A 15,350-nucleotide genomic window follows, 5' to 3' on the forward strand; every position below is an offset into this window, starting at 1 on the left:
TACAAAAGCCATGTCAAAACAAGACGTGAATTGACAAAACCAGAAGACTCACAACAAATGTCTGACAGGTTGGCTTTGCCAGTGCTTGTTTATTTTCATGCTTCCCATAATCTTGTTGAAAATGGTTACACTGGTTTTCCATTAGAAATATTTCTTGGAAATACTAGCATGCATTTTACTAAATGGCGCTTCAAAGAAATAACAACTAAAATTTCATAGTAGTGACTACTTACTACTTACATTTTTTTCTGAACATTTTATTTTGAAAGCAAAGAATCTTCACTCTTGCCTACAAGCTTCCGCAAACATTTGCATCTAATCAGAGAGCATTCTGGGACCATTATACTTAGCCTCAAATTGTAAAACGTTTCAAATGTGAGTAAACTTTTTTTTTTTTTTTTAACTTGAACCACTGTCAGTAGTGCAGTGCAACCTTAAAACGTTTATTTATGGCGCTCACTCTCATAATAAAGGCTTTTCAATAATGAACCATAAATAAAAGTTCAAACACCATTAACAGTTGGACACACATGATCTCAACAGCAGACAGTCTCTTCTCGGTGAACTGGCACAACCCTACTTGTCCCAAGGACAACATAAACATGAAAACTTGTTGCCCTTGACCCCAAACAATATGTCCCAGGCGTCGGGCAATAGGAATTCCACATCCCTGCAAGTATTGGCTTAGCCTTTGCACTCACTCTTGGATTAGCTTGATGCAGGGCAAAAATAAAAAGACTGGGTAGCAGATATGCATGCAGTTGGGCACTTGGACAACGTGGCTACCCTTCTTACCAAGCAGGGGTACATTCATGTTCCAGTAGGTATCAACTGAATATATTCTGGAGTTTAGTCCACTCAAGAAATGCTATATTATGAAATATTAAGAGCAAATAAGTCCCTGTGGCGTAACAAAGGCCCACGCAGCTCCACGGTGCAGGGGGCCCCCTTAGCAGAGTACCCAGACCTGAGAGCTCCTGAGTATATCCATAAAGGTTGGGGCATTCATGTTCTTTGCAGGGTTTCTCTTTAAGTTTAGGAAATATACACATTCCTTCAACAAGAGAGCTACTAGAAGAAATCTCTTTCTCAGCACTTCTTTTCCAGCACCTTTTTCCAAGCCTATCTGCAGCTCAGATAAAGTAAGCTTTGTTTCATTGGGCCAGTGGAACCTAATCTTACAGTGACCAAGTGCCGCCAGTATAGTGGCGGGAGTCTTAAAGGGACAGTTGAGCTTTCAGATCACCAAGGACACTCTACATCATGTGCAGCCTTGCACATGGTGTCCCAAATGGACATAGCCAATATAATCTCAAAGTTGAATACAAGTGGAAATACATACTCAGTCATACTACCCTGTACAGTGACTCATGGTCTGGTAAAATACTGTACCTATGTCACTGATGGAGAGTACACTTTGTGTGCACCTTCTGCTAACTGTAAGCTCTGCATAGCCAAACTAGGTCCTAAGATGGTTGCATCATCTTTGGACTTCCACTATTTCTGTGACCTTTTTGCTCGCCATGCAGCTGGGCCAGCTCTATGCAGTTGAAAAGAGAATTCTGTGTGGACCAGCTTGGGACGCAGTGGCTGAGCATCTTAAATGGACTTTACTGACCTGGTAAGCAGTGTAATCAGAGGTTGGCTGTGGCAGTGTCACAAGAAGAGAAATACTTGTGGTGGACAGCCAGTTATAGCTCCTCAATGTGGTTGGCTATGCCTTGCAGCAAAGCTATTACGTGAGCTGGAATACGCCGGAGAAACATGGTTGAACTGAGGTTGAGTGCAGACTCATGGCATACCTCTGGAGGATTGCACCACAGAGGTGTTATCAGGGGAGGGGCTTCCTGGAAACCTAGAGTACCCTTTCCTGCCTCAACAGGAGTTTAAGGCACCCATATTTGTTTTAGTACCCCTTAACTCTGACTGGCATTACAATAGGGACCTGTACCATGCCTTGCTACTTGACCAGAGGACTTGTTAAAAGAGGTGGACATTTTGTCATCTGCTCAATTGTTGTAGATTCCTGCTCCCAGAAGACATAATCGCAATCATGAAAAATGTCTGTGCTGAGACCTCCATCTGTTCTGAAGCAAATGAGGTTGATTGTTTTTATGACAATGTGGATTTATTATGTCGTGAGCAGACCCACCTAGATCAACACACTACTTTAAACCGAAATCATTCAAAATTGAGGCTGCCAGTTGGAGCCAAATGGAGGAGCTGTCAAATGGGTGGTTCAAGACTATCAAAACACTGTGACATTGTGAATAGCTATTTAGATGTTTGGAATACCCGGCCAATAAAACCAATGAGGATCTGGCCAGAGTGAACAAGTTTAGAGACTTTTTTATTAGAAGCTTTGTCAGGTTTAAACAGCGCTGCAAAGTTGCATACAATATGAAAAAATGATTTACGGCTCACCAAGTGCTGTGAGCTGCAAAAGTGGGGATGTGGATTCCTTGATGTCAATACTGGGTGGAAGGTATTGTTAGACTTCTTGGAGTGTCTGTAGGAAGCTGGCTCTTTATGTGGTAGGCTAATACCATGTAAAGGTTCCAGGGGTTTCACAGTGAGTGGACAGGGCTTTCTGTGCAATCTCAAAGTGCTCTGTTAGGGGTAATTTGGTCGAGCAGCGTTGGACTTAACACAGAGGAGTGCAAGACATCTACAAATAAACGTAATAGTTAATAAATGAGAAACACGGCTCAAGAAGGAGATTCACACCAATTTTTTAAAATAGCATGTATTTTTTATATATGTTTAGTCATCAGAGAAAAATCGTTCAGGTAAGTATTTTTTTTTAAATAGGAACTCTTTTCACTTTAAAAAGTGGACACAGTGCAATTTCTGAGTTCTGCAATGTTGTCCTCTGGGAGAATAAACAAGTTCAGCAAGCATGTAGAGTACTGCGACTTACAAGACCTATCTCATGGGTTTAAGGTGAGTATTGGACAAGGTCCAAGGCAGCACCCGCAGTAGACTGCCAGCGGCACGGGGCCAGCCGGTTGCATAGTGCAAAACAATTCCCAGTGCTTTCCTATGGAAATCGGTCACTGCATAAAGAGGCTGCGGGCTCTGGCCAAGAGGCCAGTCGGGCTGAACCAACAGCGGGGCCCAGGCCTCACGATGCCCAGGCACAGGGAGGCACCTTTGGCCTTCTTCTCCAAGCTCAGGGGCGATGGGTGCAGAGGTGGCATTAGGTTTTCTGGACTGGGGCAGTCCCGGTAGAATGTGGCTGTGTTCAGAGGCTGCAGACATCATCAGGGAGTCCTGCAGGACAAGTCGACTTTAGTGCAGATTTCATCAAGTGATGCGGACAGGCCAGCAGTGTTGGTACCAGGGCAGCTGATTGTTTTCTCTTTTTCTGCGTTGTGGCTCTTTTTTGTCCCAGCTGTAGGGGTGTTTAGGGTAGTAGCTAATGGGCCCTCCTATATGACCACTTCCTGTGGGAAGTGAGCATAACCCTGTCCCAGAATTCCTAAGGATGCCATCACAAAGATGGCTAGGTCTGAAACATCGTGTCCCCTTCACAGTAGCTCACCTTAGGGGTAGTACTAGACTGAAGGTCTTTTCGCCTTAGGAAGGCTAATAAACAGGTCATCTTGTTGGAGGAGGTGTTACACCCTCTTCCCTGACAGACATTTGTTCTGGGCCTTCTGTGTGCAGAGGGCTCTCAGCCTAGGGGTCCAGAACATTGTCTCAGGTGGCAGGCTGGTAGAAACCAGTGTGCAAGCACACCAGAGGCTGGTAGGGTTTCAGGGACCACCTGTAAGGTGTCCTATGGGTGCATATATTGGTAAATCCGTCACTGGCATCAGAGTGGGTCTAACAATACTAGAGGTTTGATACCAAACATCTTGATCTTCATTAAAGCCATCATGTTGCTGGGGAACTCGTATGGATCAGTGTCCAGTACATGCATTTAAAATGGCTTCCCTGGTCCCTTTCTAAGTCTGAGAATTGACAAAGACACAACAGGGACATATCCGATCATACAGATATGCCCTCACATGTAAAATAATGCTCCCTGCCTTAGGGCAGTAAGGCCTGCTAGAAAGGTGACTTGCATATATTGCATGCAGTTTTAGGGGACATGGCACTCAGGCTGTGTTGTGTTTTCACTTTTGTCTGCACCAATACACGCAGCCTGCAATGGCAGCCTTTCATGCTTGGTGAAGGGGTCCCTTTCGGTGGCACAGTTCATGCTGCAGCACTTATAGGCCCTCTTAAGTACCTCAGGCCCTAGGTACCAGGGGATACCACTTACTAGGGACTTACAGAGTATGCTAAAGGTTTTGCCAATTGGGAAAACAACTGTGCAATTTTGGGTAAGAGCTCTGGCACCGGGTACCTGATTAGCAGAAACCAGTTGTAGGAAGTTGGCTCTGTATGTGCTATTTCAAAGTAAGGAATAGCATGCACAGAGTCCAAGGGTTCCCCTTAGGGGTAAAATAGTGGTAAAAATAGATAATACTAATGCTCTATTTTGTGGTAGTGTGGTCGAGCAGTAGGCTTATCCAAGGAGTAGTGTTAAGCACTTGTTGTACATACACATAGACAATAAATGAGGTACACACACTCAGAGACAAATCCAGCCAATAGGTTTTTGTATAGAAAAATATCTTTTCTTAGTTTATTTTAAGAACCACAGGTTCAAATTTAACATGTAATATCTTGTTGGAAAGGTATTGCAGGTAAGTACATTAGGAACTTTAAATCATAAAAATTGCATGTATACTTTTCACGTTATTGACAAATAGCTGTTTTAAAAGTGGACACTTAGTGCAATTTTCACAGTTCCTAGGGGAGGTAAGTTTTGGTTAGTTTTACCAGGTAAGTAAGACACTTACAGGGTTCAGTTCTTGGTCCAAGGTAGCCCACCGTTGGGGGTTCAGAGCAACCCCAAAGTCACCACACCAGCAGCTCAGGGCCGGTCAGGTGCAGAGTTCAAAGTGGTGCCCAAAACACATAGGCTAGAATGGAGAGAAGGGGGTGCCCCGGTTCCGGTCTGCTTGCAGGTAAGTACCCACGTCTTCGGAGGGCAGACCAGGGGGGTTTTGTAGGGCACCGGGGGGGACACAAGCCCACACAGAAATTTCACCCTCAGCAGCGCGGGGGCGGCCGGGTGCAGTGTAGAAACAAGCGTCGGGTTCGCAATGTTAGTCTATGAGAGATCTCGGGATCTCTTCAGCGCTGCAGGCAGGCAAGGGGGGGATTCCTCGGGGAAACCTCCACTTGGGCAAGGGAGAGGGACTCCTGGGGGTCACTTCTCCAGTGAAAGTCCGGTCCTTCCGGTCCTGGGGGCTGCGGGTGCAGGGTCTCTCCCAGGCGTCAGGACTTAGGATTCAAAGAGTCGCGGTCAGGGGAAGCCTCGGGATTCCCTCTGCAGGCGGCGCTGTGGGGGCTCAGGGGGGACAGGTTTTGGTACTCACAGTATCAGAGTAGTCCTGGGGTCCCTCCTGAGGTGTTGGATCTCCACCAGCCGAGTCGGGGTCGCCGGGTGCAGTGTTGCAAGTCTCACGCTTCTTGCGGGGAGCTTGCAGGGTTCTTTCAAGGCTGCTGGAAACAAAGTTGCAGCCTTTCTTGGAGCAGGTCCGCTGTCCTCGGGAGTTTCTTGTCTTTTCGAAGCAGGGGCAGTCCTCAGAGGATGTCGAGGTCGCTGGTCCCTTTGGAAGGCGTCGCTGGAGCAGGATCTTTGGAAGGCAGGAGACAGGCCGGTGAGTTTCTGGAGCCAAGGCAGTTGTCGTCTTCTGGTCTTCCTCTGCAGGGGTTTTCAGCTAGGCAGTCCTTCTTCTTGTAGTTGCAGGAATCTAATTTTCTAGGGTTCAGGGTAGCCCTTAAATACAAAATTTAAGGGCGTGTTTAGGTCTGGGGGGTTAGTAGCCAATGGCTACTAGCCCTGAGGGTGGGTACACCCTCTTTGTGCCTCCTCCCAAGGGGAGGGGGTCACAATCCTAACCCTATTGGGGGAATCCTCCATCTGCAAGATGGAGGATTTCTAAAAGTTAGAGTCACTTCAGCTCAGGACACCTTAGGGGCTGTCCTGACTGGCCAGTGACTCCTCCTTGTTTTTCTCATTATTTTCTCCGGCCTTGCCGCCAAAAGTGGGGCCTGGCCGGAGGGGGCGGGCAACTCCACTAGCTGGAGTGTCCTGCTGGGTTGGCACAAAGGAGGTGAGCCTTTGAGGCTCACCGCCAGGTGTGACAATTCCTGCCTGGGGGAGGTGTTAGCATCTCCACCCAGTGCAGGCTTTGTTACTGGCCTCAGAGTGACAAAGGCACTCTCCCCATGGGGCCAGCAACATGTCTCGGTTTGTGGCAGGCTGCTAAAACTAGTCAGCCTACACAGATAGTCGGTTAAGTTTCAGCGGGCACCTCTAAGGTGCCCTCTGTGGTGTATTTTACAATAAAATGTACACTGGCATCAGTGTGCATTTATTGTGCTGAGAAGTTTGATACCAAACTTCCCAGTTTTCAGTGTAGCCATTATGGTGCTGTGGAGTTCGTGTTTGACAGACTCCCAGACCATATACTCTTATGGCTACCCTGCACTTACAATGTCTAAGGTTTTGTTTAGACACTGTAGGGGTACCATGCTCATGCACTGGTACCCTCACCTATGGTATAGTGCACCCTGCCTTAGGGCTGTAAGGCCTGCTAGAGGGGTGTCTTACCTATACTGCATAGGCAGTGAGAGGCTGGCATGGCACCCTGAGGGGAGTGCCATGTCGACTTACTCGTTTTGTCCTCACTAGCACACACAAGCTGGCAAGCAGTGTGTCTGTGCTGAGTGAGAGGTCTCCAGGGTGGCATAAGACATGCTGCAGCCCTTAGAGACCTTCCTTGGCATCAGGGCCCTTGGTACTAGAAGTACCAGTTACAAGGGACTTATCTGGATGCCAGGGTCTGCCAATTGTGGATACAAAAGTACAGGTTAGGGAAAGAACACTGGTGCTGGGGCCTGGTTAGCAGGCCTCAGCACACTTTCAATTGTAAACATAGCATCAGCAAAGGCAAAAAGTCAGGGGGCAACCATGCCAAGGAGGCATTTCCTTACACCAGTGCACTTTCAGTCGAAATCACATCATGGACCAGCCAAAAAGTGGGGGGTAACCATGGCAAAAAGAGGCACTTTCCTATAGTGTTGGGTTAGTGAAATGCTAGAATTGGTGCTCAGATCTTGCAAGCTGCCTGCTAGGAAAAGAATGAAGGGCACTCGCGAGGTAGTATCCTTGGGGGTTTCGCACTTTATTGAAATGGTCCTACAGAGGGAAGAAGTGTGTGTTTTCTGAGTCAGGTAGCCAGATCTCATTCCTTCTGATCATGTTTGAGGCTATAGCTGTCCTGTTTTAGAGTGTATATCGCCTTAGAACTGGACATTGGTGGGGTTATTTTTGACTGGTAATATTGGTTGGAGTGTGGTTGGTAATGTCCTTGTGAGGCAGACTGGAGGACTGTTCAGTGAGAATTTTCTCGTTGATGTTTCTCTTTTGTCTCTCTGATTGACGACCCCCAGCCTTTATTGCTAGCTTGTGGTCTATATCTGTGATTACTTTGAGGGCTTTGCTTATTGGAACGTTATTGTTTTTTTTGTCCTTTGAGGCACAGTGTGTTCTTGGATCTGACCTTGCTCCGTTTTATCAGTGACCTTCAACAAAAACCAATCACTCAAGCTTAGTCTAGCTGGTGACCACAGAAGACATCGCTTAACCCTTCTCTTCAGTTGTGCTGGTTAATATGCTGTATTGAAAAAAATCTGTGTAGAGGTTGCCCTACAGAGCCTCATAAAAATATCATAACAAGCCTTGATGAAGCTTTCTTTGACCCTAGCAAGAAAAGCTATCCTCAAAGAATTGAGGAAATTCTGAGGGAGACAGAAAACAGAAATTGAGGTAATGAGGTCTTCCAGCCTCTTCGACTAAAATGCTGTGGAAAGCTTACCTCTACGAGGATTAAACAATGATGAAATTTGCAAATTTCCTGATCATTTTTCTGAGTAATAACACTTCAGTGCCTTTATCAAGCATTCCAAATGCATGAACAAACGGCTGGGTTTGTGGTTGAGTGTTTAATTATTATTATTTGTTTTTTTTTTCAATTTGGAACAGATTGTATAATTGTGGGCGTTTAAAAACATTGGCCACAACTCAAGTGCGAAGTCCTTTTATTAGCTGACGCTTCAATTTTCAAATCTGTGGTTGAGGGATGGGAACTTTTCTGATGATAAAGCTTTGCCAGTAGTAGATTTCAAAAATTGCACTGGCTATCATTTCCAAAGCAAATGCACACACGTGGGATTGAGTCACTAGACTCCCATCAATGTAAGTGATTATTAACTTTACAGTAGAGCATCAGCGCGTATGGCACTCTACAGTTACACATGAAATCAATGAGAATATATCTGTTGCGTTGAATATATTCATGCCAGCCTCACCAAGCTAATGTGTTCCCTCTGTTTTATTCAGGATGACAAGCGTTGTGAATGGATTTACCGGGGATCCACCCGCCTTGAACCAATGTTCAGTATGAAGACCTCTACTGCCTCCAGCCAAGAGAAGAAGCAGGCTGGGCAGCTGAGAACCCGTCCAAATGTTGGTATGTTATGTTCAATGCTCCTTCCTCTGGCTCAGATGTTTAGCATGTGTCCAGTTTTTTTGTTGAAGCAGTTGCTGCATCTGTAGTAATGGCTGTAGGAAGTTGGCTCTGTATGTGCTATTTCAAAGTAAGGAATAGCATGCACAGAGTCCAAGGGTTCCCCTTAGAGGTAAAATAGTGGTAAAAATAGATAATACTAATGCTCTATTTTGTGGTAGTGTGGTCGAGCAGTAGGCTTATCCAAGGAGTAGTGTTAAGCATTTGTTGTACATACACATAGACAATAAATGAGGTACACACACTCAGAGACAAATCCAGCCAATAGGTTTTTATATAGAAAAATATATTTTCTTAGTTTATTTTAAGAACCACAGGTTCAAATTCTACATGTAATATCTCATTCGAAAGGTATTGCAGGTAAGTACTTTAGGAACTTCAAATCATAAAAATTGCATGTATACTTTACAAGTTATTGACAAATAGCTGTTTTAAAAGTGGACACTTAGTGCAATTTTCACAGTTCCTAGGGGAGGTAAGTTTTGGTTAGTTTTACCAGGTAAGTAAGACACTTACAGGGTTCAGTTCTTGGTCCAAGGTAGCCCACCGTTGGGGGTTCAGAGCAACCCCAAAGTCACCACACCAGCAGCTCAGGGCCGGTCAGGTGCAGAGTTCAAAGTGGTGCCCCAAAACACATAGGCTAGAATGGAGAGAAGGGGGTGCCCGGGTTCCGGTCTGCTTGCAGGTAAGTACCCGCGTCTTCGGAGGGCAGACCAGGGGGGTTTTGTAGGGCACCGGGGGGGACACAAGTCCACACAGAAATTTCACCCTCAGCGGCGCGGGGGCGGCCGGGTGCAGTGTTAGAACAAGCGTCGGGTTCGCAATGGAAGTCAATGAGAGATCAAGGGATCTCTTCAGCGCTGCAGGCAGGCAAGGGGGGGCTTCCTCGGGGAAACCTCCACTTGGGCAAGGGAGAGGGACTCCTGGGGGTCACTTCTGCAGTGAAAGTCCGGTCCTTCAGGTCCTGGGGGCTGCGGGTGCAGGGTCTTTCCCAGGCGTCGGGACTTAGGTTTCAGAGAGTCGCGGTCAGGGGAAGCCTCGGGATTCCCTCTGCAGGCGGCGCTGTGGGGGCTCAGGGGGGGCAGGTTTTGGTACTCACAGTATCAGAGTAGTCCTGGGGTCCCTCCTGAGGTGTTGGATCGCCACCAGCCGAGTCGGGGTCGCCGGGTGCAGTGTTGCAAGTCTCACGCTTCTTGCGGGGAGCTTGCAGGGTTCTTTAAAGTTGCTGGAAACAAAGTTGCAGCTTTTCTTGGAGCAGGTCCGCTGTCCTCGGGAGTTTCTTGTCTTTTCGAAGCAGGGGCAGTCCTCAGAGGATGTCGAGGTCGCTGGTCCCTTTGGAAGGCGTCGCTGAAGCAGGATCTTTGGAAGGCAGGAGACAGGCCGGTGAGTTTCTGGAGCCAAGGCAGTTGTCGTCTTCTGGTCTTCCGCTGCAGGGGTTTTCAGCTGGGCAGTCCTTCTTCTTGTAGTTGCAGGAATCTAATTTTCTAGGGTTCAGGGTAGCCCTTAAATACTAAATTTAAGGGCGTGTTTAGGTCTGGGGGGTTAGTAGCCAATGGCTACTAGCCCTGAGGGTGGGTACACCCTCTTTGTGCCTCCTCCCAAGGGGAGGGGGTCACAATCCTAACCCTATTGGGGGAATCCTCCATCTGCAAGATGGAGGATTTCTAAAAGTTAGAGTCACTTCAGCTCAGGACACCTTAGGGGCTGTCCTGACTGGCCAGTGACTCCTCCTTGTTTTTCTCATTATTTTCTCCGGCCTTGCCGCCAAAAGTGGGGCCTGGCCGGAGGGGGCGGGCAACTCCACTAGCTGGAGTGTCCTGCTGGGTTGGCACAAAGGAGGTGAGCCTTTGAGGCTCACCGCCAGGTGTGACAATTCCTGCCTGGGGGAGGTGTTAGCATCTCCACCCAGTGCAGGCTTTGTTACTGGCCTCAGAGTGACAAAGGCACTCTCCCCATGGGGCCAGCAACATGTCTCGGTTTGTGGCAGGCTGCTAAAACTAGTCAGCCTACACAGATAGTCGGTTAAGTTTCAGGGGGCACCTCTAAGGTGCCCTCTGTGGTGTATTTTACAATAAAATGTACACTGGCATCAGTGTGCATTTATTGTGCTGAGAAGTTTGATACCAAACTTCCCAGTTTTCAGTGTAGCCATTATGGTGCTGTGGAGTTCGTGTTTGACAGACTCCCAGACCATATACTCTTATGGCTACCCTGCACTTACAATGTCTAAGGTTTTGTTTAGACACTGTAGGGGTACCATGCTCATGCACTGGTATCCTCACCTATGGTATAGTGCACCCTGCCTTAGGGCTGTAAGGCCTGCTAGAGGGGTGTCTTACCTATACTGCATAGGTAGTGAGAGGCTGGCATGGCACCCTGAGGGGAGTGCCATGTCGACTTACTCGTTTTGTCCTCACTAGCACACACAAGCTGGCAAGCAGTGTGTCTGTGCTGAGTGAGAGGTCTCCAGGGTGGCATAAGACATGCTGCAGCCCTTAGAGACCTTCCTTGGCATCAGGGCCCTTGGTACTAGAAGTACCAGTTACAAGGGACTTATCTGGATGCCAGGGTCTGCCAATTGTGGATACAAAAGTACAGGTTAGGGAAAGAACACTGGTGCTGGGGCCTGGTTAGCAGGCCTCAGCACACTTTCAATTGTAAACATAGCATCAGCAAAGGCAAAAAGTCAGGGGGCAACCATGCCAAGGAGGCATTTCCTTACACAACCCCCCCCCAAACGAAAGAGGATGAGACTAACCTTTCCCAAGAGAGTCTTCATTTTCTAAGTGGAAGAACCTGGAAAGGCCATCTGCATTGGCATGGGCAGTCCCAGGTCTGTGTTCCACTATAAAGTCCATTCCCTGTAGGGAGATGGACCACCTCAACAGTTTAGGATTTTCACCTTTCATTTGCATCAGCCATTTGAGAGGTCTGTGGTCAGTTTGAACTAGGAAGTGAGTCCCAAAGAGGTATGGTCTCAGCTTCTTCAGGGACCAAACCACAGCAAAGGCCTCCCTCTCAATGGCACTCCAACGCTGCTCCCTGGGGAGTAACCTCCTGCTAATGAAAGCAACAGGCTGGTCAAGGCCATCATCATTTGTTTGGGACAAAACTGCCCCTATCCCATGTTCAGAGGCATCAGTCTGCACAATGAACTGCTTAGAATAATCTGGAGCTTTTAGAACTGGTGCTGAGCACATTGCTTGTTTCAGGGTGTCAAAGGCCTGTTGGCATTCCACAGTCCAGTTCACTTTCTTGGGCATTTTCTTGGAGGTGAGTTCAGTGAGGGCTGTCACAATGGATCCATATCCCTTCACAAACCTCCTGTAATACCCAGTCAAGCCAAGGAATGCCCTGACTTGAGTCTGGGTTTTTGGAGCTACCCAGTCCAGAATAGTCTGGATCTTGGGTTGGAGTGGCTGAACTTGGCCTCCACCTACAAGGTGGCCCAAGTAAACCACAGTTCCCTGCCCTATCTGGCATTTGGATGCCTTGATAGAGAGGCCTGCAGATTGCAGAGCCTTCAAAACCTTCCTCAGGTGGACCAGGTGATCCTGCCAGGTGGAGCTAAAGACAGCAATATCATCAAGATAAGCTGTGCTAAAGGACTCCAAGCCAGCAAGGACTTGATTCACCAACCTTTGGAAGGTGGCAGGGGCATTCTTTAAACCAAAGGGCATAACAGTAAACTGATAATGCCCATCAGGTGTGGAGAATGCTGTCTTTTCTTTTGCTCCAGGTGCCATTTTTATTTGCCAGTACCCTGCTGTCAAGTCAAAGGTACTTAGAAATTTGGCAGCACCTAATTTATCAATGAGCTCATCAGCTCTTGGAATTGGATGGGCATCTGTCTTGGTGACAGAATTGAGCCCTCTGTAGTCCACACAAAACCTCATCTCTTTCTTTCCATCTTTGGTGTGAGGTTTGGGGACTAAGACCACTGGGCTAGCCCAGGGGCTGTCAGAGCGCTCAATTACTCCCAATTCCAGCATCTTGTGGACTTCCACCTTGATGCTTTCCCTAACATGGTCAGACTGTCTAAAGATTTTGTTCTTGACAGGCATGCTGTCTCCTGTGTCCACATCATGGGTACACAGGTGTGTCTGACCAGGGGTTAAGGAGAAGAGTTCAGGAAACTGTTGTAGGACTCTCCTACAATCAGCTTGCTGTTGGCCAGAGAGGGTGTCTGAGTAGATCACTCCATCTACTGTGCCATCTTTTGGGTCTGATGACAGAAGATCAGGGAGAGGTTCACTCTCTGCCTCCTGATCCTCATCTGTTACCATCAACAGATTGACATCAGCCCTGTCATGGAAGAGCTTAAGGCGGTTCACATGGATCACCCTCTTGGGGCTCCTGCTTGTGCCCAGGTCCACCAGGTAGGTGACCTGACTCTTCCTTTCTAGTACCGGGTAAGGGCCACTCCATTTGTCCTGGAGTGCCCTGGGAGCCACAGGCTCCAGAACCCAGACTTTCTGCCCTGGTTGGAACTCAACCAGTGCAGCCTTTTGGTCATACCAAAACTTCTGGAGCTGTTGGCTGGCCTCAAGGTTTTTGGTTGCCTTTTCCATGTACTCTGCCATTCTAGAGCGAAGGCCAAGTACATAGTCCACTATGTCCTGTTTAGGCTCATGGAGAGGTCTCTCCCAGCCTTCTTTAACAAGGGCAAGTGGTCCCCTTACAGGATGACCAAACAGAAGTTCAAAGGGTGAGAATCCTACTCCCTTCTGTGGCACCTCTCTGTAAGCGAAAAGCAGACATGGCAAGAGGACATCCCATCTCCTTTTGAGCTTTTCTGGGAGCCCCATGATCATGCCTTTTAATGTCTTGTTGAATCTCTCAACCAAGCCATTAGTTTGTGGATGGTATGGTGTAGTGAATTTATAAGTCACTCCACACTCATTCCACATGTGCTTTAGGTATGCTGACATGAAGTTGGTACCTCTGTCAGACACCACCTCCTTAGGGAAACCCACTCTGGTAAAGATACCAATGAGGGCCTTGGCTACTGCAGGGGCAGTAGTCGACCTAAGGGGAATAGCTTCAGGATACCTGGTAGCATGATCCACTACTACCAGGATATACATATTTCCTGAGGCTGTGGGAGGTTCCAGTGGACCAACTATGTCCACACCCACTCTTTCAAAGGGAACCCCCACCACTGGAAGTGGAATGAGGGGGGCCTTTGGGTGCCCACCTGTCTTACCACTGGCTTGACAGGTGGGGCAGGAGAGGCAAAACTCCTTAACCATGTTGGACATATTGGGCCAGTAGAAGTGGTTGACTAACCTCTCCCACGTCTTGGTTTGTCCCAAATGTCCAGCAAGGGGAATGTCATGGGCCAATGTTAGGATGAACTTCCTGAACAGCTGAGGCACTACCACTCTCCTAGTGGCACCAGGTTTGGGGTCTCTGGCCTCAGTGTACAGGAGTCCATCTTCCCAATAGACCCTATGTGTTCCATTTTTCTTGCCTTTGGACTCTTCAGCAGCTTGCTGCCTAAGGCCTTCAAGAGAGGGACAGGTTTCTTGTCCCTTACACAGCTCCTCCCTTGAGGGTCCCCCTGGGCCTAAGAGCTCAACCTGATAAGGTTCAAGCTCCAAAGGCTCAGTTCCCTCAGAGGGCAGAACTTCTTCCTGAGAAGAGAGGTTCCCTTTCTTTTGCTGTGTTGCAGTTGGTTTCCGAACTGACTTTCCTGTTCTCTTGGTAGGCTGGGCCATTCTTCCAGACTCCAGCTCTACTTGTTCACCCTGTGCCTTGCACTGTGCTCTTGTTTTCACACACACCAGTTCAGGGATACCCAGCATTGCTGCATGGGTTTTTAGTTCTACCTCAGCCCATGCTGAGGACTCCAGGTCATTTCCAAGCAGACAGTCCACTGGGATATTTGAGGAGACCACCACCTGTTTCAGGCCATTGACCCCTCCCCATTCTAAAGTAACCATTGCCATGGGATGTACTTTTCTCTGATTGTCAGCGTTGGTGACTGTGTACGTTTTTCCAGTCAGGTATTGGCCAGGGGAAACCAGTTTCTCTGTCACCATGGTGACACTGGCACCTGTATCCCTCAGGCCCTCTATTCTAGTCCCATTAATTAAGAGTTGCTGTCTGTATTTTTGCATGTTAGGCGGCCAGACAGCTAGTGTGGCTAAATCCACCCCACCCTCAGAAACTAGAGTAGCTTCAGTGTGGACCCTGATTTGCTCTGGGCACACTGTTGATCCCACTTGGAGACTAGCCATACCAGTGTTACCTGGATGGGAGTTTGGAGTGGAACCTTTCTTGGGACAGGCCTTGTCTCCAGTTTGGTGTCCATGCTGTTTACAGCTATGACACCAGGCCTTTTTGGGATCAAAGTTTTTACCCTTGTACCCATTGTTTTGTGAAGAGGCTCTGGGCCCACCCTCCTGTGCAGGTTTTTGGGGGCCTGTAGAAGACTCTTTACTATTTTTAGTTTTGGTTGTCTCATCACCCTTCCCCTGGGGAGTCTTTGTGACCCCTTTCTTTTGGTCACCCCCTGTTGAAGTCTTGGACACCCTTGTCTTGACCCAATGGTCTGCCTTCTTTCCCAATTCTTGGGGAGAAATTGGTCCTAGGTCTACCAGATGCTGATGCAGTTTATCATTGAAACAATTACTTAACAGGTGTTCTTTCACAAATAAATTGTACAGCCCATCATAATTACTTACACCACTG

At 47.8% G+C, this 15,350-nt stretch overlaps 1 protein-coding gene across 4 annotated transcripts in view; it reads left to right on the forward strand.

Moving 5' to 3' along the window:
* Positions 1–15,350, forward strand: part of SETDB1 (SET domain bifurcated histone lysine methyltransferase 1) — a 162,301-nt gene that overhangs the window by 64,516 nt on the left and 82,435 nt on the right. For all 4 annotated transcript variants that reach the window (XM_069218530.1, XM_069218528.1, XM_069218529.1 and 1 more), the window contains exon 10: positions 8,468–8,597. In XM_069218530.1, the coding sequence (XP_069074631.1) occupies positions 8,468–8,597 (130 nt within the window). The remainder of the gene's footprint in view (positions 1–8,467; positions 8,598–15,350) is intronic.

This window comes from Pleurodeles waltl, chromosome 12, assembly GCF_031143425.1.
Source record: "Pleurodeles waltl isolate 20211129_DDA chromosome 12, aPleWal1.hap1.20221129, whole genome shotgun sequence".
Taxonomy (NCBI): Eukaryota; Metazoa; Chordata; class Amphibia; order Caudata; family Salamandridae; genus Pleurodeles; species Pleurodeles waltl.